Here is a 17,496-nt window from a genome sequence, read left to right on the forward strand (position 1 = left end):
ACTTGGATGACCTCTCAAGCGTCCAGCAGTGGGTTAAGCAGCACCAGCACATCACGCACGAGGTCCGAGTCCTCAGCCAGTTAAAGTCTGGGCTTTCTTTGAAGACTGCACTGAGGATGTTACCATGGCGATTTGCAAGGTGTGCAAGACCCGCCTGAGCAGGGGGAAAAGTATTAACAACCTCTCCACCACCAGCATGAGCCGCCACATTCTATCCAAACATCCCACTCTGTGGGCAAACGCGGCAGGACAGGGTACCACCAGCAACACTGCCTCCCTTGGGTTCACCAGACTCACCACCAGACCCGCCTCAGCAGCAGCAGTAGCCCAGCCATTGCGTGGTTCACAACATTCACAAACATCAGACGATGCTGACACTGTCACTTTCCGGACTAGTGCTCTTGAGGTCTCCCAGTGTTCATCAAACACAACAACCAACAGCCCTTCGGTGTGCAGCGCTACGGTTGAGTTGTCTGTCTCTGAGATGTTTGAGCACAAGAGGAAATTGCCAGCAAATGACCCCCGGGCCGTGGCAGTAACAGCCAGCCAGCATAGCCAAGCTTCTGGCCTGCGAAATGCTGCCATATCGAGTGGTGGAGACAAACAGCTTCAAGGGCATGATGTCAGTGGCCATCCCACGTTACGTGGTTCCCAGCCGCTACCACTTTGCGCGCTCTGCAGTGCCTGAGTTGCATGAGCACGTGGTCAGCTAAATAACCCGAAGCTTGAAGAATGCCGTTGCCTGCAAGGTTCACCTCACCACTGACACCTGGACGAGTGCGTTCGGCCAGGGTCGATACATCTCCCTTACCGCGCACTGGGTGAACCTTGGCAGCGATTCCTCACCTGCTACGGCGCGGGTGTTGCCCACGCCGCAAACAGCTGGATAACAACAGCAGCACCTACCTCTCTGACTCCTTCTCCTCCAACGCATCTCAAAGCTGTACCTCATCCGGAAATGCTAACCCAGCACCAGCAGCAGTAGGATCGTGGAAGCAGTGCAGCACAGCTGTTGGCATGCGTCAGCAAGCGTTGCTGAAGCTGATCTGCCTTGGGGATAAGCAGCACACAGGGGAGGAAATTTGGAGGGGAATAAAGGAACAGACGGATTTGTGGCTGGCACCGCTGGACCTGAAACCGGGCATGAAGCTAGACACCTGGCACGAACTGGCAATGTACGCAATAGAGGTGCTGGCTTGCCCGGCAGCCAGCGTTATGTCGGAACGCTGTTTCAGTGCTGCCGGAGGCATCATCACAGATCGGCGTATCCGCCTCTCCACAGAAAATGCAGACCGTCTGACTCAAATTAAAATGAATCAATCCTGGATTGGAAACGACTACGCAACACTCCTGGACCCCAACCAAGTAACATGACCGATGAACATCTGGGATGGTTTAGCGTTTCCGGTCCCTGTTTATTGAACCTCTCATCTGTATTACATTTATGACTGCATGGCGGCAAAAAGCATTGCTGCTATATCCGCACGCTTTTTGTCCTCATGCAAGGCCTGGGTTGTTGTGTCTCACAAAGCGTGGCCTTCTCCTCCTGCGCCTCCTCCTGTTCCATCACGTGTGCTGCTGCTGCTGCTGCTGGGTTACCGTTGCCGGTCCCTGTTTATGGAACCTCTTATCTTTATTACATTTATGACTACATGGCGGTACAAAGCATGCTATCCGCACGCTTTTTGTCCTCATGCAAGGCCTGGGTTGTTGTGTCTCACAAAGCGTGGCCTTCTCCTCCTGCGCCTCCTCCTGTTCCATCACGTGTGCTGCTGCTGCTGCTGCTGCTGCTGGGTTACCGTTGCCGGTCCCTGTTTATGGAACCTCTTATCTTTATTACATTTATGACTACATGGCGGTACAAAGCATGCTATCCGCACGCTTTTTGTCCTCATGCAAGGCCTGGGTTGTTGTGTCTCACAAAGCGTGGCCTTCTCCTCCTGCGCCTCCTCCTGTTCCATCACGTGTGCTGCTGCTGCTGCTGCTGGGTTACCGTTGCCGGTGCCTGTTTATGGAACCTCTTATCTTTATTACATTTATGACTACATGGCGGTACAAAGCATGCTATCCGCACGCTTTTTGTCCTCATGCAAGGCCTGGGTTGTTGTGTCTCACAAAGCGTGGCCTTCTCCTCCTGCGCCTCCTCCTGTTCCATCACGTGTGCTGCTGCTGCTGCTGCTGCTGGGTTAGCGTTGCCGCGTGGTCCCTGTTTATTGAACCTCTTATCTTTATTACATTTATGACTACATGGCGGTACAAAGCATGCTATCCGCACGCTTTTTGTCCTCATGCAAGGCCTGGGTTGTTGTGTCTCACAAAGCGTGGCCTTCTCCTCCTGCGCCTCCTCCTGTTCCATCACGTGTGCTGCTGCTGGGTTAGCGTTGCCGCGTGGTCCCTGTTTATTGAACCACTTATCTTTATTACATTTATGACTGCATGGTGGTACAAAGCATGCTATCCGCACGCTTCTTGTCCTCATGCAAGGCCTGGGTTGTTGTGTCTCAAAGCGTGGCCTTCTCCTCCTGCGCCACCCTCCTCCTGTTCCATCACGTGTGCTGCTGCTGGGTTAGCATTACCGGTCCCTTTTCCTGGAACCTCTTATATGTATTACATTTATGACTGCATGCCGACAAAAAGCATGTTACCTGTGCAAAGAAAACAGACATTTCCCGCATTTAAAAGACAGTTTTCCCTTTGAAACTTTAAAATCGATTTTCTCAAAAACTATAAGCTCTTTTTGCTAAATTTTTTTCCCTCTTGTACCCACTCCCAAGGTGCACATACCCTGTAAATTTGGGGTATGTAGCATGTAAGGAGGCTTTACAAACCACAAAAGTTCGGGTCCCCATTGACTTCCATTATGTTCGGAGTTCGGGTCGAACACCCGAACATCGCGGCCATGTTCGGCCTGTTCGGCCCGAACCCGAACATCTAGATGTTCGCCCAACACTAGCTGCTGCCCAAGAAGACCGAGAGCCACAAGGCCGCCAAGAGCAAGTAATTCCCTGCAGCAGCCGGACACACACAGTACAGAACCACATAGGCTCTTTTCAGAGCCACCCACACTGTCTGCTAAGGAGCCTGATTCTCATTATTGTGTTTCCTCTACATGCAGAGATGTCACTTGCTTATGATCTGTGACGTACGCCCGCCTATTAGCGGAGACTAATGTAACGTACACATCAATGCTTAACTTACATTCCATAGATGGAAGTAACGCTCCTATCAGTCAAACGCTTTAATTAATTATCGGATCAGAGGGATCCTCCTGACTGGCAGTTGCACGTGTTCCTGTTACAGATGGAATACTGCTGTTACTTTCTTCCAATTCACACGCATGTTGGTATAGGAGCTGCTATAGACGTGTGATGTATATGCGAGTCCTCAGTCCACACAAAATCACTGATAGGACAAATAACACACAAGCGTTCTAAGCAAAGAGGATGCTCCTATTACATCATCTATTCTACACAGTGGCGGGGATGCTTCTTTTTAGGTTGCATCTCCCTCTTGCTTATTTCAATTGGAATCCGACACTTATTGGCTAATGACAGCAGTTTCTGTAGCTGTGATTGGTGGAGGCAGAGCGGTTACTCTTCATATTTGCCGCTGAATTTCCCCGGGATGAATGTGCAGCTCTATGTTGGGGAATTATGTGATGCTGCCCCATAATATTCAGCATTGCCCCGGCTGTGCTGCTCCCGGCAATGTCAGCTCACAGCTCCTCCATAAAATACGGGAGGTTTGTAATTATATAGATTGGAATAGCCGGCCCAGCATTTGCTAAGCATTGATGAGATTTTAAGATGTTCTCCATGTCATATATAACGATTAATATTATATTGTAAAATAAACGAGTCAGATAATGAGGCGATGAGTCGTGTTGCCTTTGGAAAGTCTGAACTTTGGAGGGAACTGGTCGGAGTGCTGTTCTCTTATTCCCCGCATGGTGGCAGCGGTGCGTCGCCAGGCCCCAGGGAGATACAGGAAATAACTTCGCAATATAAATTATACTTTGTATTTGCTTCTATAAGGAAGGAAATCAGAATTTTGTTTATTTCGCCAAGTACAAAGGGTAGTCCCTGGAATTATTTCTGTAAGTATTAGCTATAGAAACATGCTGGGATTAGAGTAGATGCGATGCCCGAGACAATCATCGTCTCATGTATGGCACCAGCGATATCAGCTCAGAATGCGGCTCCAAGAAATTAGGGGTTAAGCAATGATCGGAGTTAGAGGAATATAAGCCCGACACTGCTCAGTATGCGGAGATGACATGACAGCACTTGTATAGACAAGGAGACAGACTTGCTTATCCGCCGAAGCCGTTGAGGATGTGTACCGGGCGGTTAATCTGATTAGCCGATGTTTTCAAATAGCCCGCGCGTGTGCTAACGGTATTTCCCGCCATTTTATCGATCTCCACCAACTATACATCCCTAGATTCGATCGGTCACGATTTGCGCTCCAACAATAAAGGTGGTCCGAGTCTCTGCTGCGAGCGTGTTCCTGCTATCCAACCACACCGCTATTCCAGCACCGATCTGTCTCCGGTCCCATCCCGGGTGACACAGCCGGCTATAGGGGGCATACAGCTTCTAGATAGGAGTACGGGGCAGCTGCCGGTACAGCATCACATGATGCCGCAACACAGAGCTGCACATCCATCCCGGCTGCTCCGAGGAAATTCGGCGGCAATATGAAAACCGCAACGGTTGTGCCTCCACCAATCACAGCTACAGGAGCTTCTCTCGTCAGCCAATAGCACTGCGAGAATAATTGCTCTCTACATTTTGTGAGCCCGACATTGTACAGTTGAATATGTTATGGTTTGTGCTATTGGGTGGTTCTAAGGAATACTCCAAATCATGAAATACATGAATTGTAAAAAACATTTAAATCTGATTACTATTAAAACATGCCCGTTAAGATTCAACCTGCAGATGAACGTTCCCTGCACCGGGTGTGGAGCTGATGCTGTCTATTGGCTGCTAATAGCGCTCATGCATTCTGTGTACGCTTTCCTATACACGTTCTTTCTGCAGGCTGCTCAGCTTACTTATATGCATGTGGATGAAAGTTCCTATACAGCGCATTACATGCTACCCGTTCATTGATTCGCTTATAACTCATACGATATTGGGTGCGACGTCAGTCTGAAATGTACCCATTGTTTTATACATCGGTCCCCACTAATATGGGGGTGTACGTGTCATTAGTTGTAATTATAAGCAAGCAGTACATCTCTACAGTAATAATGCGCATCAGGCTCTCTATAGACAGTGTGGGTGGCTCTGAAAAGAGCCTTTGTGGTTCTGTACTGTGTGTGTCCGGCTGCTGCTGCAGGGAGTTACTTGCTCTTGGCGGCCTTGTGGCTCTCGGTCTTCTTGGGCAGCAGCACGGCCTGGATGTTGGGCAGGACGCCCCCCTGGGCGATGGTCACCCCACCCAGCAGCTTGTTGAGCTCCTCGTCGTTGCGCACGGCCAGCTGCAGGTGGCGGGGGATGATGCGGGTCTTCTTGTTGTCCCGGGCGGCGTTGCCAGCCAGCTCCAGGATCTCAGCGGTCAGATACTCCAGCACTGCGGCCAAATAGACCGGAGCTCCGGCTCCCACCCGCTGCGCATAATTGCCCTTCCTCAGCAGACGGTGAACACGGCCGACTGGGAACTGCAGCCCGGCCCGGGAGGAGCGAGTCTTGGCCTTGGCACGAGCCTTGCCGCCTTGTTTGCCTCTTCCGGACATGATGACTTCAATGATACAGATAACTCTCCAACACAAGAATAACCAAACCCGCCCCTCCTCCTGTCCTATATACTCTGCAGCCAGACCCGCGCTGCCACCTGATTGGCTGCTATTCAACTCAGCCAATAGTATGCTGATCTAGCAATCCACTAATCAGCAAATGCCGGGGCGGAGCTCTCTTCCTTAGCAGCCAATTGTATGTAGAGTTCTTTGTTGCACTTTTTAATTGCGAAAACTTCACGTCCAGCCAATCAGATATAAGGGGCGGTAATCAGGCGGCGCTAGTGACGCTATCCAATAGTGTGAGCCGGCTCTCCTGCAGCCTGATTAGCATAGGCCGCCTATATAATGAGGGAAGGCTACGCTGTTCCTCACATTGGCCTCGATTCATAAAGCATTTCCGCATGAGGAAATGCAGAAAGCCGCTCGCTTTACCGACCACACAGCAAAATATGTATTCATAAAGGCTTTTTCCGCATGAAAAGCCGACATCCACGAGCAGAGTGATCAATCACCGCCTTGCGCGGTGATTATCACAGCAAAAGTAACAAATGTCAATTCATAAAGATTAGAGGTAGCGGTATGCGGACGGGTATTACCGCTACCTCTGATGTGGCGAGAAGCGTGCGGAATACAGTGCAGTGAATGGGACAGACCTCCCAAGCAGCTGCAGAGAGAACACCGCACGGAGGGATTCCGCCTGCTTCTCCGGCTTCCGCATGTCTCCCGACAGCCTAACGCCTGCCTACAGCGGAGTATCTCCGCACGCCTGTCACAACAGGAAACATTTTTATGAATTACCACCCTGAAGGCGGAAATACCGACAGCGGTGTTTCCCCGCTCCACTTTCCCCGCTCGCAGGCTCTTTTATGAATCGAGGCCATTGTGTCTCCGCACTCTGCAGTAGAGATGGGAAGTTCGGATCTTTTCAATGATCCGGATGATTCGAATCGGATCATTGAAAAGATCCGGATCTTTGATCCGAATCTCGGATCATTTTACTACCGAAGCATTCGGGGTGAGATGACTAGCAGGACAGGTCTTTCCCTGCTGTGGACAGGAGAAGGGGAGGTGGGTGGACACACAGAGAAGGGGAGAAGATGGACAGAGGGCAGGGAGTGGACAGAGAAGGGAGGAGGGACGAGCAGAGAGCAGAAATGTTTGTGCACACAATACCCACATGCTGCAATCATTATGCTTTACATGTATTTATTTCACCTATATGCTCATCTGTGTACTTTCCATGCAAACGTCACACAGTGAAGGAAAGCATTCCCAGAAGATAAGTGCAGCTGTTTAGTGCCGAGTGGAGGAGGATCATTTTGCCCTGCAATCACAGTGCCTGCAAAGTTACTGAGCTGTGCTGAGCTGAGCCAAAAGCTTCCAATGTGATCACTGTGCACAACTACGGAACAGCCAGCCTGTAATGGGCAGCACATTGCAGCCAGTGTGCTCTACACATATCTGGCAGTGGCACCCATGTCCACTCTCTCTTATCTACCTGCTGTCCCTGCAAGGCTGCCTCCCATCCAACAGAGCGATCCATCTCAGCTCTGCTTCCAGGACCCCGCTGCCCACTGAGAGGGGGCGTGTCGCTCATGGCCCCGCCCCTTTTGCGATCCGAATCGTTCATTTTGATGATTCGGATGATCGACTCATTAAATAGATTCGGATCAAAGATCCGAATCGTTCATGATCCGGACAACACTACTCTGCAGAGTTACTGGAAATCAGCATGGCACCTGAACCAACCAAGTCCGCCCCGGCGCCCAAGAAGGGCTCTAAGAAAGCGGTGAGCAAGACTCAGAAGAAGGACGGCAAGAAGCGCAGGAAGACCAGGAAGGAGAGCTACGCCATCTACGTGTACAAGGTGCTGAAGCAGGTGCACCCCGACACCGGCATCTCCTCCAAGGCCATGAGCATCATGAACTCCTTCGTCAATGACATCTTCGAGCGCATCGCCGGGGAAGCTTCCCGCCTGGCTCATTACAACAAGCGCCACACTATCACCTCCCGGGAGATCCAGACCGCCGTCCGCCTGCTGCTGCCGGGAGAGCTGGCCAAGCACGCCGTGTCCGAGGGCACCAAGGCCGTCACCAAGTACACCAGCGCCAAGTAATCGCCTCTCACCCGACTACACAGGAAACCCAAAGGCTCTTTTCAGAGCCACCCACTCCTTCACTGCAGGGCTATGTATTGCTGTTGTGTTTTGCGCGCTTTAATAATCTTCGTGTTCCCGGTACTATTGCTCACTACTGAAGTCATAAACTGAGCACGGAAGGAGATTCCCACTCTGATATCGATCACTAGCCGAGTGGTTCTGATTCATATATTTTCTCATCTTTATTTCTGAATTGGCGCCGGGGAGCTTCAGGGGTGACTAATGAATTGAATAGTTTCCCCTGCTGCTACTGACTATACCATTAGAACCCCAGAGACCTCTGTACCTGGAGATGCCGCAGTGTTTCTGAGAACACAATACAGATTCCAGAATTACTGATGCGCTGCGGCCACACGAGCCAGCGGCAGAAGTTGTGTATCATTCTATAGAATCCATCCTGGGATCACAGTGTAGCTGGTGATGGTGTTTTAGAAGCTGTCCATCCGGACAGGTGACGTCTCTAAACAATGCGTATTGTATAATAATTCTATGAAATGAAACTAATGGGGTGCATGCATGGTGGTGGTTTTAAAAGATGTAAATGAATGTATCAAAAGCGCAGCCACATGTAGAAAGTATCGCTTTCATAGGTAGATTTACAAGAACATAATCATGAAATGAATCTCGGTGAATCTGATAGCTGATGAACGCCAAACCACCTAAATATCCTATCTGCTGGGACATGTGGTCACTCCAGCAAAACTAATCCCGATTCCCAGAGATCTAGAACGCTCCGCTCGGTCAGATCAGTCCGTTTGTGGAGCGAGGGGACTCGTATTATTGCCCCGGCTGGGGAGATCTCGGCTCTCCTAATCTGTCTCCATAACAAAGAGTAACCATCAGCCTGTCCGCTCCGCCGTCACGAATCGATCCAGAATACAGATCTGCATAGAAACGTGACTCATCTACCTCTATTCCTTTCCATTTATACTTGACGCTTTAGCTATAAATAGTATCATTTAGAGCTGATAGGAAAATTCCAATAAATAAGAACAAAATCAGGCAACGTAGAATGGCGGGATACGCAATATTGTGGCGGGACATTTGAAAAATAACAAATATTCTCCAGTAGCCAATCAGATAAAAGCTCCCCAACACCCCGGCCAATCAGAAGCCACGAAGCTTATAATTGGATATTAGCATGGCAGAGGGCGTGCTGTGAGTCGGAGAATGGGGATAATATTGTGCGTTTCACGGTCAGCTATTGGCTGCTCTGGGCGGGGCAATTAGGAGGGCGCCCTGTGATTGGATCTTGTGAGACGGCCAATGACAGAGAGGCGCAGGGTGTATAAAGTGGCTCTTCCCGGCCACTCTCCTCAGTCTATTCTCGCCTGTGAGATAGAGATGGGAAGTTCGGATCTTTTCAATGATCCGGATGATTCGAATCGGATCATTGAAGAGATCCGGATCTTTGATCCGAATCTCGGATCATTTTACTACCGGAAGCATTCGGGGGTGAAATGAACAGCAGGACAGGTCTGTGGACAGGAGAAGGGGAGGGGGGTGGACACACAGAAGGGGAGAAGATGGACAGAGGGCAGGGAGTGGACAGAGAAGGGAGGAGGGACGAGCAGAGAGCAGAAATGTTTGCACACAATAACCACATGCTGCAATCATATGCTTTACATATATTTCACCTATATGTTCATCTGTACACTTTGAAAGAAAAGGTCGCACAGTGAAAGAAAGCATTCCCAGAAGTAAAGTGCAGCTGTTTAGTGCCGAGTGCAGGAGGATTATATTGCCTTTCAATCACACTGTCTGCAAAGTTACTGAGCTGTGCTGAGCCAAAAGCTTCCAATGTGATCACTGTGCAGCACTACGGAACAGCCAGCCTATAATGGGCAGCACATTGCAGCCAGTATGTGTGCTCTACACATATCTGGCAGTGGCACCCATGTCCCCTCTCTCTCATCTACCTGTCTCCCTGCAAGGCTGCCTCCCATACAACAGAGCGATCCCTGCTTCCAGGACCCCGCTGCCCGCTGAGAGGGGGCGTGTCGCTCCTGGCCCTGCCCCTTTTGCGATCCGAATCGTTCATTTTCATGATTCGGATGATCGACTCATAAAATAGATTCGGATAAAAGATCCGAATCGTTCATGATTCGGACAACACTACTGTGAGAATAATCAGCCGATTGAGCGATGGCCAGAACCAAGCAGACCGCCCGCAAAACCACCGGAGGGAAAGCTCCCCGCAAGCAGCTGGCCACCAAAGCTGCCCGGAAGAGCGCCCCGGCCACCGGAGGAGTGAAGAAGTCTCACCGCTACCGGCCCGGTACAGTGGCTCTCCGAGAGATCCGCCGCTACCAGAAATCCACCGAGCTGCTGATCCGCAAGCTGCCCTTCCAGCGCCTGGTGCGGGAGATCGCCCAGGACTTCAAGACCGACCTGCGCTTCTTTCAGAGCCACACCCACATTCTCCAGACAGAGTTGTAACTTATTTAGCGGCAGTAGCTGCACATGCTTTCATCAGTCTATTGTCACTATCAAGTGATACTACTCATACCCACACTGGCCATAGCAGTTTGTTAGGCTCTGACCAAAGTTCGAGCAACAGTTCAATCCAGTATGTAAAAGCGGCAGAGTCTTAGGGCAAGGTTCCCCGTGATCACACTCGCCCGTACCAGCGGCTAGAATAGCTGCAGCTCCGGCGCCTTGGCTCCGCAAGGAAAGAAGCGCGGTATAAAATGTTCCTCGTCCTCAGATTGGGCCCCAATAACTCAGATTTTTTTTTTTTCAATCTCACACAGCAGCTTGTAGTGAAGTGCACATGTATTATCACAGCTACATTACCTCCATGGCACAATTATCGGTGTTAAAATATGAATCATCAAACTTTTATAATTGACCTGGGAAATATAAGGTGCAACTTCGACATGACTGACTGAAACACTCTTATCTGCACAGAAACATCTTTAGCCAGCAATCTGAATTAATACTTTCTTGGCGTTCTTATTGGCTTAATAGAGAAGCGTCTGGCGCTGTGGTTGGTTGATCGCTGAGCAGCTGGTATTTCAAATTTCCCGCCGATTCCCATCCCGCCAGTTTTAACAATCCGTGACCTAAAGGTCTGTTTTCCATGAGAGATCGGTGAGTTCCGGGCCAATTTTGAATTAAGTGAATTCCAGATCAGTGAATTTAAGTGAATTCCAGATCAGGGCCGTACATGATACACGCAATCACAAGAAAATAAACGAATATACTGGAATGTAACCGAATGTCAACAGTATGGATAAAAAAAAAAACAATATTTCAATGTATTCGGAAGTATTATATGAAAGAAAGACAAGCTTTTCCAAGCAGTACATAGTCACTGATGTGCATTCATTAGTAGGGCTGGGCGGGGGGAGAACAAACCCCACATAAACACATACTGTACCAGAAAAACTGGAAAATCTGCTCCGCCCCCTTCTGTGCAGTCTCCCCTCAGGTCCGCCCAGGCTGTATAAGAGGAGAGGAGGCGGCTGCACAGATCAATTCATCTCTACATCGGAGAAGAAGCAATATTACAATCATGTCTGGCCGAGGAAAGGGCGGGAAGGGACTCGGGAAAGGAGGCGCCAAGCGGCACAGGAAGGTGCTCCGGGATAACATCCAGGGCATCACTAAGCCCGCCATCCGCCGCCTGGCCCGCAGAGGGGGTGTCAAGCGCATCTCCGGCCTCATCTATGAGGAGACCCGCGGAGTGCTGAAGGTTTTCCTGGAGAACGTCATCCGGGACGCCGTCACCTACACCGAGCACGCCAAGAGGAAGACGGTCACCGCCATGGATGTGGTGTACGCCCTCAAGCGCCAGGGGCGCACCCTCTACGGCTTCGGGGGCTAAGCCACTCTATTCCACTTACCAACCATATTATACAAAAGGCCCTTTTCAGGGCCACCCACTATATCTATAGAAGTGCTGTTACAGCTCCGTGTATTATTACATTGCTATACAAGCTGCGCACTATTACGTGGTATTGTTGCATCCATCGGAAGATGTGGAGAGACCTCTAGGGAAGTATTGTTACACAGAGCAGCCATCTAACTGCTGCTTATTTATCAGCACTCACCAGCGGCTTCCATTATTCCTTTGCGATTGGGAGTGGTGACGTCACCGGCTATAATTGCAGTAGCGTTCCAGCGGATAACGGCTGCCTCAAAGTCGGAGACCATTCTCATATACGCTCGCTAGAGCTGGTGTTCCAACAGTTGGAACACCAACTCTGCCATCCTCGATGTGAATGGAGACCGATCTGTGCTGGAATAATAGGATGGTTGGGAAGGAGGGAGATGCTCGCAGCACAGACACCACATGACGGCGGTACATTCTCGGCAGTAATAGCACAGGGAGTGCAATACGTCGTGGCCGATGGAATGTAATTAAAATGGCGGGAAAGGCCGTTACTAATACGCGCGGGATATTTGAAAACATCGGCTAATGTAGTTTGTTTATCCTTTCGTACTTAAAAGCGCCTGACTGTAATAATACATAATTTCAGATGGTAATAAGTATTCCCTGATCTGCTCCTCCACACGAGTTGCTGCATAAAAGCTTTTTAATGCTGAGAACTTTAGGATGGGGTAGATCAGCCATACGGATCACCGGTCCATGTGATCCAGAACACAAATTCCTCGTATTTCCCTTTCCTCATTTACAAGCAGCTGGGTACCGGCACTAACACTGCAACTTCACTAGATATCGCACAGGACGAGTGTATTGGCAAATATGAGCACGAAGGACCCCTGTGACGTTTTTATAGGAAAGCTTATTTTATGTATTTATTTTTTTTATTGCGCCCAAAAATTGCATTTTGTCAGAACATGAAGAATGGATAAAACGTGTTTGAGCTCCAGATTGAGTCTTATTTTCCAAAGCGTTGGCAGCGAGTAACTGATCCCTGTACACATACACAATTGTGGGCACCCGGCAATTCTGTAAGGCCTCTTTTCCACGGACTGTTGAGCTGTGTTGCTCAGCAAGCAGTTACCAGGCAGCAGTGAGCAGTTGTGAGAATTTCACTGCCTATCAAGTCCGTGGAAAAGAGGCCTAACTTAGATCAGAGCCGCCCCCACATTCTCTATACAGAGCTGTAGTGCCGCTATCACACCGGATACAAACACTGCAGGGACAGTACTAGAGGGAAAAAAAAACAAAGACAACGGGAGCCCAAATGGTGCAGTATGTCTCAATAAAAAGGTGTTCAAAAAAACTTCTGAAGAAGGGGTACTCACAAAAGTGGGTTGCACACGGGGCAACCGATCGCTTCAAGCAAGTGGAGTGTTTAAACCTGACTCCAATCAGGTATATCAGCAATCCTGGGTCTGGTCGCTCTCTTAGCAAAAAGATCCTGTGTACCTTGATTACCATAGGTGGTGGGATCCCACCTTGGTTCAGGTGCGTAAGGTTCCCCTCCCAGGCAAGTGGGGGGAATATGGCACAGAAGAGGTAAAGAGGCGCCCAATTTCTATAAAATAATCTAAAATCAATAAAATAACAAAAATGAGGTGACTTACCTCACAGACGATAACTCACTTTGATAAGGAAGTTTAATTGGAGATTTTGCTAAATCTCCAATTAAACTTCCTTATCAAAGAGAGTTGTCGTCTGTGAGGTAAGCCACCTCATTTTTGTTATTTTATCGATTTTAGATTATTTTATAGAAATTGGGCGCCTCTGGTACTCTGGTACCACACTGGTATTATACCCTATACCCACACTGGTAATAATACCCACACTGGTATTATACCCTATACCCACACTGGTAATATTACCCACACTGGTGATAATACCCACACTGGTATTATACCCTATACCAACACTGGTAATAATACCCACACTGGTATTATACCGTATGCCCACACTGGTAATATTACCCACACTGGTGATAATACCCACACTGGTATTATACCCTATACCCACACTGGTGATAATACCCACACTGGTGATAATACCCACACTGGTATTATACCCTATACCCACACTGGTAATAATACCCACACTGGTAATAATTCCCACACTGGTATCATTAAAAAAATAATAATATGGCAGCCTCCATATCCCTATCACCTCAAGTTCACTTTAATTTTGACTGCGGTGACTTTAGAAACATAATAATTAATTCTGTGTGACTATACTGAGATGCAGCAAGCCAACCAGACTTTACAAGTACTTAACATCTCCCACCCCATTGCACAGGGATTCCCCTACCATGCTGGATTTTCTTATATACATTACACAGGATAAGACAGAAAAGTGACACAACCCTCAACCAAGGGTTGTATTCATTTTTTGTATATGTTTTTTGTACTAATAAATGTATGTGAATTTATGCATGTTTCAAACTTTATTCAGGTGTATAAGCACTAATTATTATTGATGATTTAGATTGGTGAAATTATATATACCCAGCGCAACTAGTTCTGTTTGAGAATATGCTCTGACTACACCGGAGCAAGTAAACTTGCATGCAAGGGGATTGATTTAGCATATAAATTATCAGCAACAATCTCTATGGGCTTGATTCACAAAGCCGTGCTAACCTACTTAGCACCTTTGGGCGTGATGATAAGCAGGGTGCTAAGTAGGTTAGCACCGTTTTGTGAATCACATCGCGCGCAAAACTTTGCGCACGCACAGCGAGGTGCCCGCGAAACGTCGCATAGAGGTGAATGGGCATTTTGCATGCACCGTGATGCGGCACACAAAACTTTGCACACAGGACTTTGTGAGTGAACAGAACTTATCACGCATAAACGGAGTTTAGGTGTTATAAGGGGCAGGGCCGGCCTCAGGTTTCACAGCGCCCTGAGCGAAACCTGATTTTTGTGCCCCCCCCCTTCATCCTTTTCCCACTTGCATATACACTCACGCACGTATACACACACAGGTCCATATGCAATTCCCCTTTTCTCCTGAGATATCTGAGATTTGCATTTTATCTTCGTGACACATCACGCATGTATAATAGAAAAATACTATTAATAACCACGAATGGATGGAGTGCATTATCATGAATACACTTAAAAATGAAGGCTAGAACCTTTCAGGAATATTTATAAAAACAATCAGTGGGACAGTTAGCCGCCTCCTCCCCCATTTAGAATGATAGCACAACACTGACAATTTGCACCACACATTATAGCTGCAGTGCGCCCCCCTCCAAAATGCCCTCAGACTCAATATAGATAGGTAGCCAGGTATAGGTGCCCCCAGTATAGGAAGTCAGTTGAAGGTCTCCACCCCCCTCATAGGTAGCCAAGCGTAGGTACCTCCAGTATAGGTAGCCAGGATTAGGTGCCCTCCCTCAGTATAGGTAGCCAGCTATAGGTGCCCTCAGCATAGGAAATCAGGTGTAGGTGCCCTCAGTATAGGCAACCAGCTATAGGCGCCCCCTTGGAAGCTGGCGCCCTGAGCGACCGCTCCGGTCGCTCATATCAAAGGCCGGCTATGATAAGGGGCTTATCACAAGCGTGCTAACAGTTAGCACGGCTTTGTGAATCAAGCCCAATGGGTCGGAAATGATCCTGACTAAAGAAATTACATTTAGAAACACAGAAGAGAGCCCTTTTCTCTGTATGAGTCGCTTTATGTGAAATTGATGGAAACATACAGCTGATGTGTGAGAGACTCATCCCAATTGCAGGCAGCAGAGGAGAGCTCAGCGTGTGCTAGCATCCGGGACATTCCTCAGCATAATATCCCCCTCCAGGGGTCAGTAGCCCCCCAGCCCCGTATAATGTGTGGCCGGGATCCCCTCCTTCATACTGCGGGGGGGAGTGACAGGAGACCCCGTATATCAGACATGTTACCCCCTGATAACGATGGAGACAGAGGAGATCGGGGGAGCAGGAAGCGGAGCTGGTCACATTACAGCGGGATTTCCCGGCCACTGTCGCCGCTCAGAAGCCCCCCGTGACTGTAATGGGGGAGGGGAGACCCCTGCCAGCCGGGCGGCCGCACACAGGGAGCGCACCGCTACTTTCCGGGGGGAATAAACCCACTTTTCTCCCGGCGAGGAAACACAAGCAGAGAGCCGAAGAGTAACAGCTGTGTGGAGAGGCGGGCGGCTCAGAGTCCGGATCCCACCAATAGGAAGACGGGACGCGCTACTGTCAGCAGCCAATGGCAGCGCAGCCGGGGAGAGTATATAAGCGCTCACTGGCGGTCACTTGCAGTGTTACACTTTGTTGCAAAATAACTAAGAAGATGGCAGAGACCGCCCCAGCAGCCGCCCCTCCCGCAGCGGAGCCCGCCGCCAAGAAGAAGCAGACTAAGAAGGCGGCAGCCGGAGGAGAAGCCAAGAAAGCCAGCAAGAAGCCTTCCGGCCCCGCCGTGTCCGAGCTCATCCTCAAGGCCGTGTCCGCCTCCAAAGAGCGCAGCGGGGTCTCCCTGGCCGCCCTGAAGAAGGCTCTGGCTGCCGGAGGCTACGATGTGGAGAAGAATAACAGCCGCCTCAAGCTGGCCATCAAGGGCTTGCTGACAAAGGGCAGCCTCGTCCATGTCAAAGGCACCGGCGCCTCCGGATCCTTCAAGGTCAGCAAGAAGGAGGCAGCCGGCAAAGAGCGCAAGAAGCCGGCACAGGCCAAGAAGAAGCCAGCGGCTGCCGCCAAGCCTGAGAAGCCGGCTACTGCCAGGAAGCCCAAAGCCGCCAAGTCCCCGAAGAAGCCTAAGAAAGCCCCCAGCGCCGCCAAGAAGAGCCCCGCTAAGAAGGCGGCCAAGAAACCGGCGGCAGCTGCTGCCAAGAAGCCCAAAGCTGCCGCTAAACCCAAGAAAGCCGCCAAGAGCCCCGCTAAGGCCCCGTTCACACTTGCGGTTTAGTAAAAACCGCACCGGATGTCCGGACCGCACCGTATCCGGACCGGACCTGATCCGTACGGTTCCTATCCGGATCCGGTCCGGATCCGGTCCGTTTGCATCCGGTTTCCGTGCGGTGTGAACACGGTTGCGGTCCGGATCCGGTTTCTTAAGGCGATAACATCCTGTAAATACCTGGGGTCTGGGAGGTCAGCAGAAGGGTCTGGGGTCATTGTTGGAGACAGGTGGACGTGTGGAGACCATCCGTGGATACAGAGACTGCAGTTGGGACCATGGATCCAGGCATTTTTTACTCGTAAACCTGGGAATTCTCTCCTTCCCGTTGTTCGCCTCCTTGTCAGACATATCAGACATGTTGCTGCCAAAAAGAGCTCCAGCATGAAATCGCTGCTGCCCCACTCTTTGAACGCTGGGCCCATGTGGTCCCCATCCAAAATGCATAGGAAGTGGGGTAGAACGTCCGGTTTTTGTAGCCAGTGTGTTGTGCGCTCTCCGGCTCTCATTGCTTTGTATTGGCCGGATGGTGCAGTCCGGCTCCGCCCCGGATACGGCTGCCGGAGGAGCCGGACCAAAAAATAGCGCATGTTGGAACGGACGCCGGAGTCCGGATCCGGCCCGGATCCGGTCCGGCTCCGGTCCGGCAGAACGGACGCATGTGAACGGACGCATAGGCTTTCATTGCTATGCCGTGCATCCGTTCCGTCCGTTCTGCAAGCGGTCCGGCTCCGGCACGGCGATTCCGGATGGCCACCGCTAATGTGAACCGGGCCTTAGAAGGCAGCCAAGCCTAAG

General features: G+C 50.0%; 3 protein-coding genes across 3 annotated transcripts in view; 1 reads left to right on the forward strand and 2 right to left on the reverse strand.

Moving 5' to 3' along the window:
• LOC137534995 (zinc finger protein 665-like) overlaps positions 1-17,496 on the reverse strand; it is a 465,617-nt gene that overhangs the window by 280,314 nt on the left and 167,807 nt on the right. The gene's annotated exons all lie outside the window — the stretch shown is intronic.
• Positions 5,351-5,743, reverse strand: LOC137536466 (histone H2A type 2-B-like). The gene has a single exon (XM_068258670.1). The coding sequence runs from the start codon at positions 5,741-5,743 to the stop codon at positions 5,351-5,353; it is 393 nt and encodes a 130-aa protein (XP_068114771.1).
• Positions 16,096-16,707, forward strand: LOC137535807 (histone H1.01-like). The gene has a single exon (XM_068257703.1). The coding sequence runs from the start codon at positions 16,096-16,098 to the stop codon at positions 16,705-16,707; it is 612 nt and encodes a 203-aa protein (XP_068113804.1).

This window comes from Hyperolius riggenbachi, chromosome 10 (assembly GCF_040937935.1).
Source record: "Hyperolius riggenbachi isolate aHypRig1 chromosome 10, aHypRig1.pri, whole genome shotgun sequence".
Classification (NCBI taxonomy): domain Eukaryota; kingdom Metazoa; phylum Chordata; class Amphibia; order Anura; family Hyperoliidae; genus Hyperolius; species Hyperolius riggenbachi.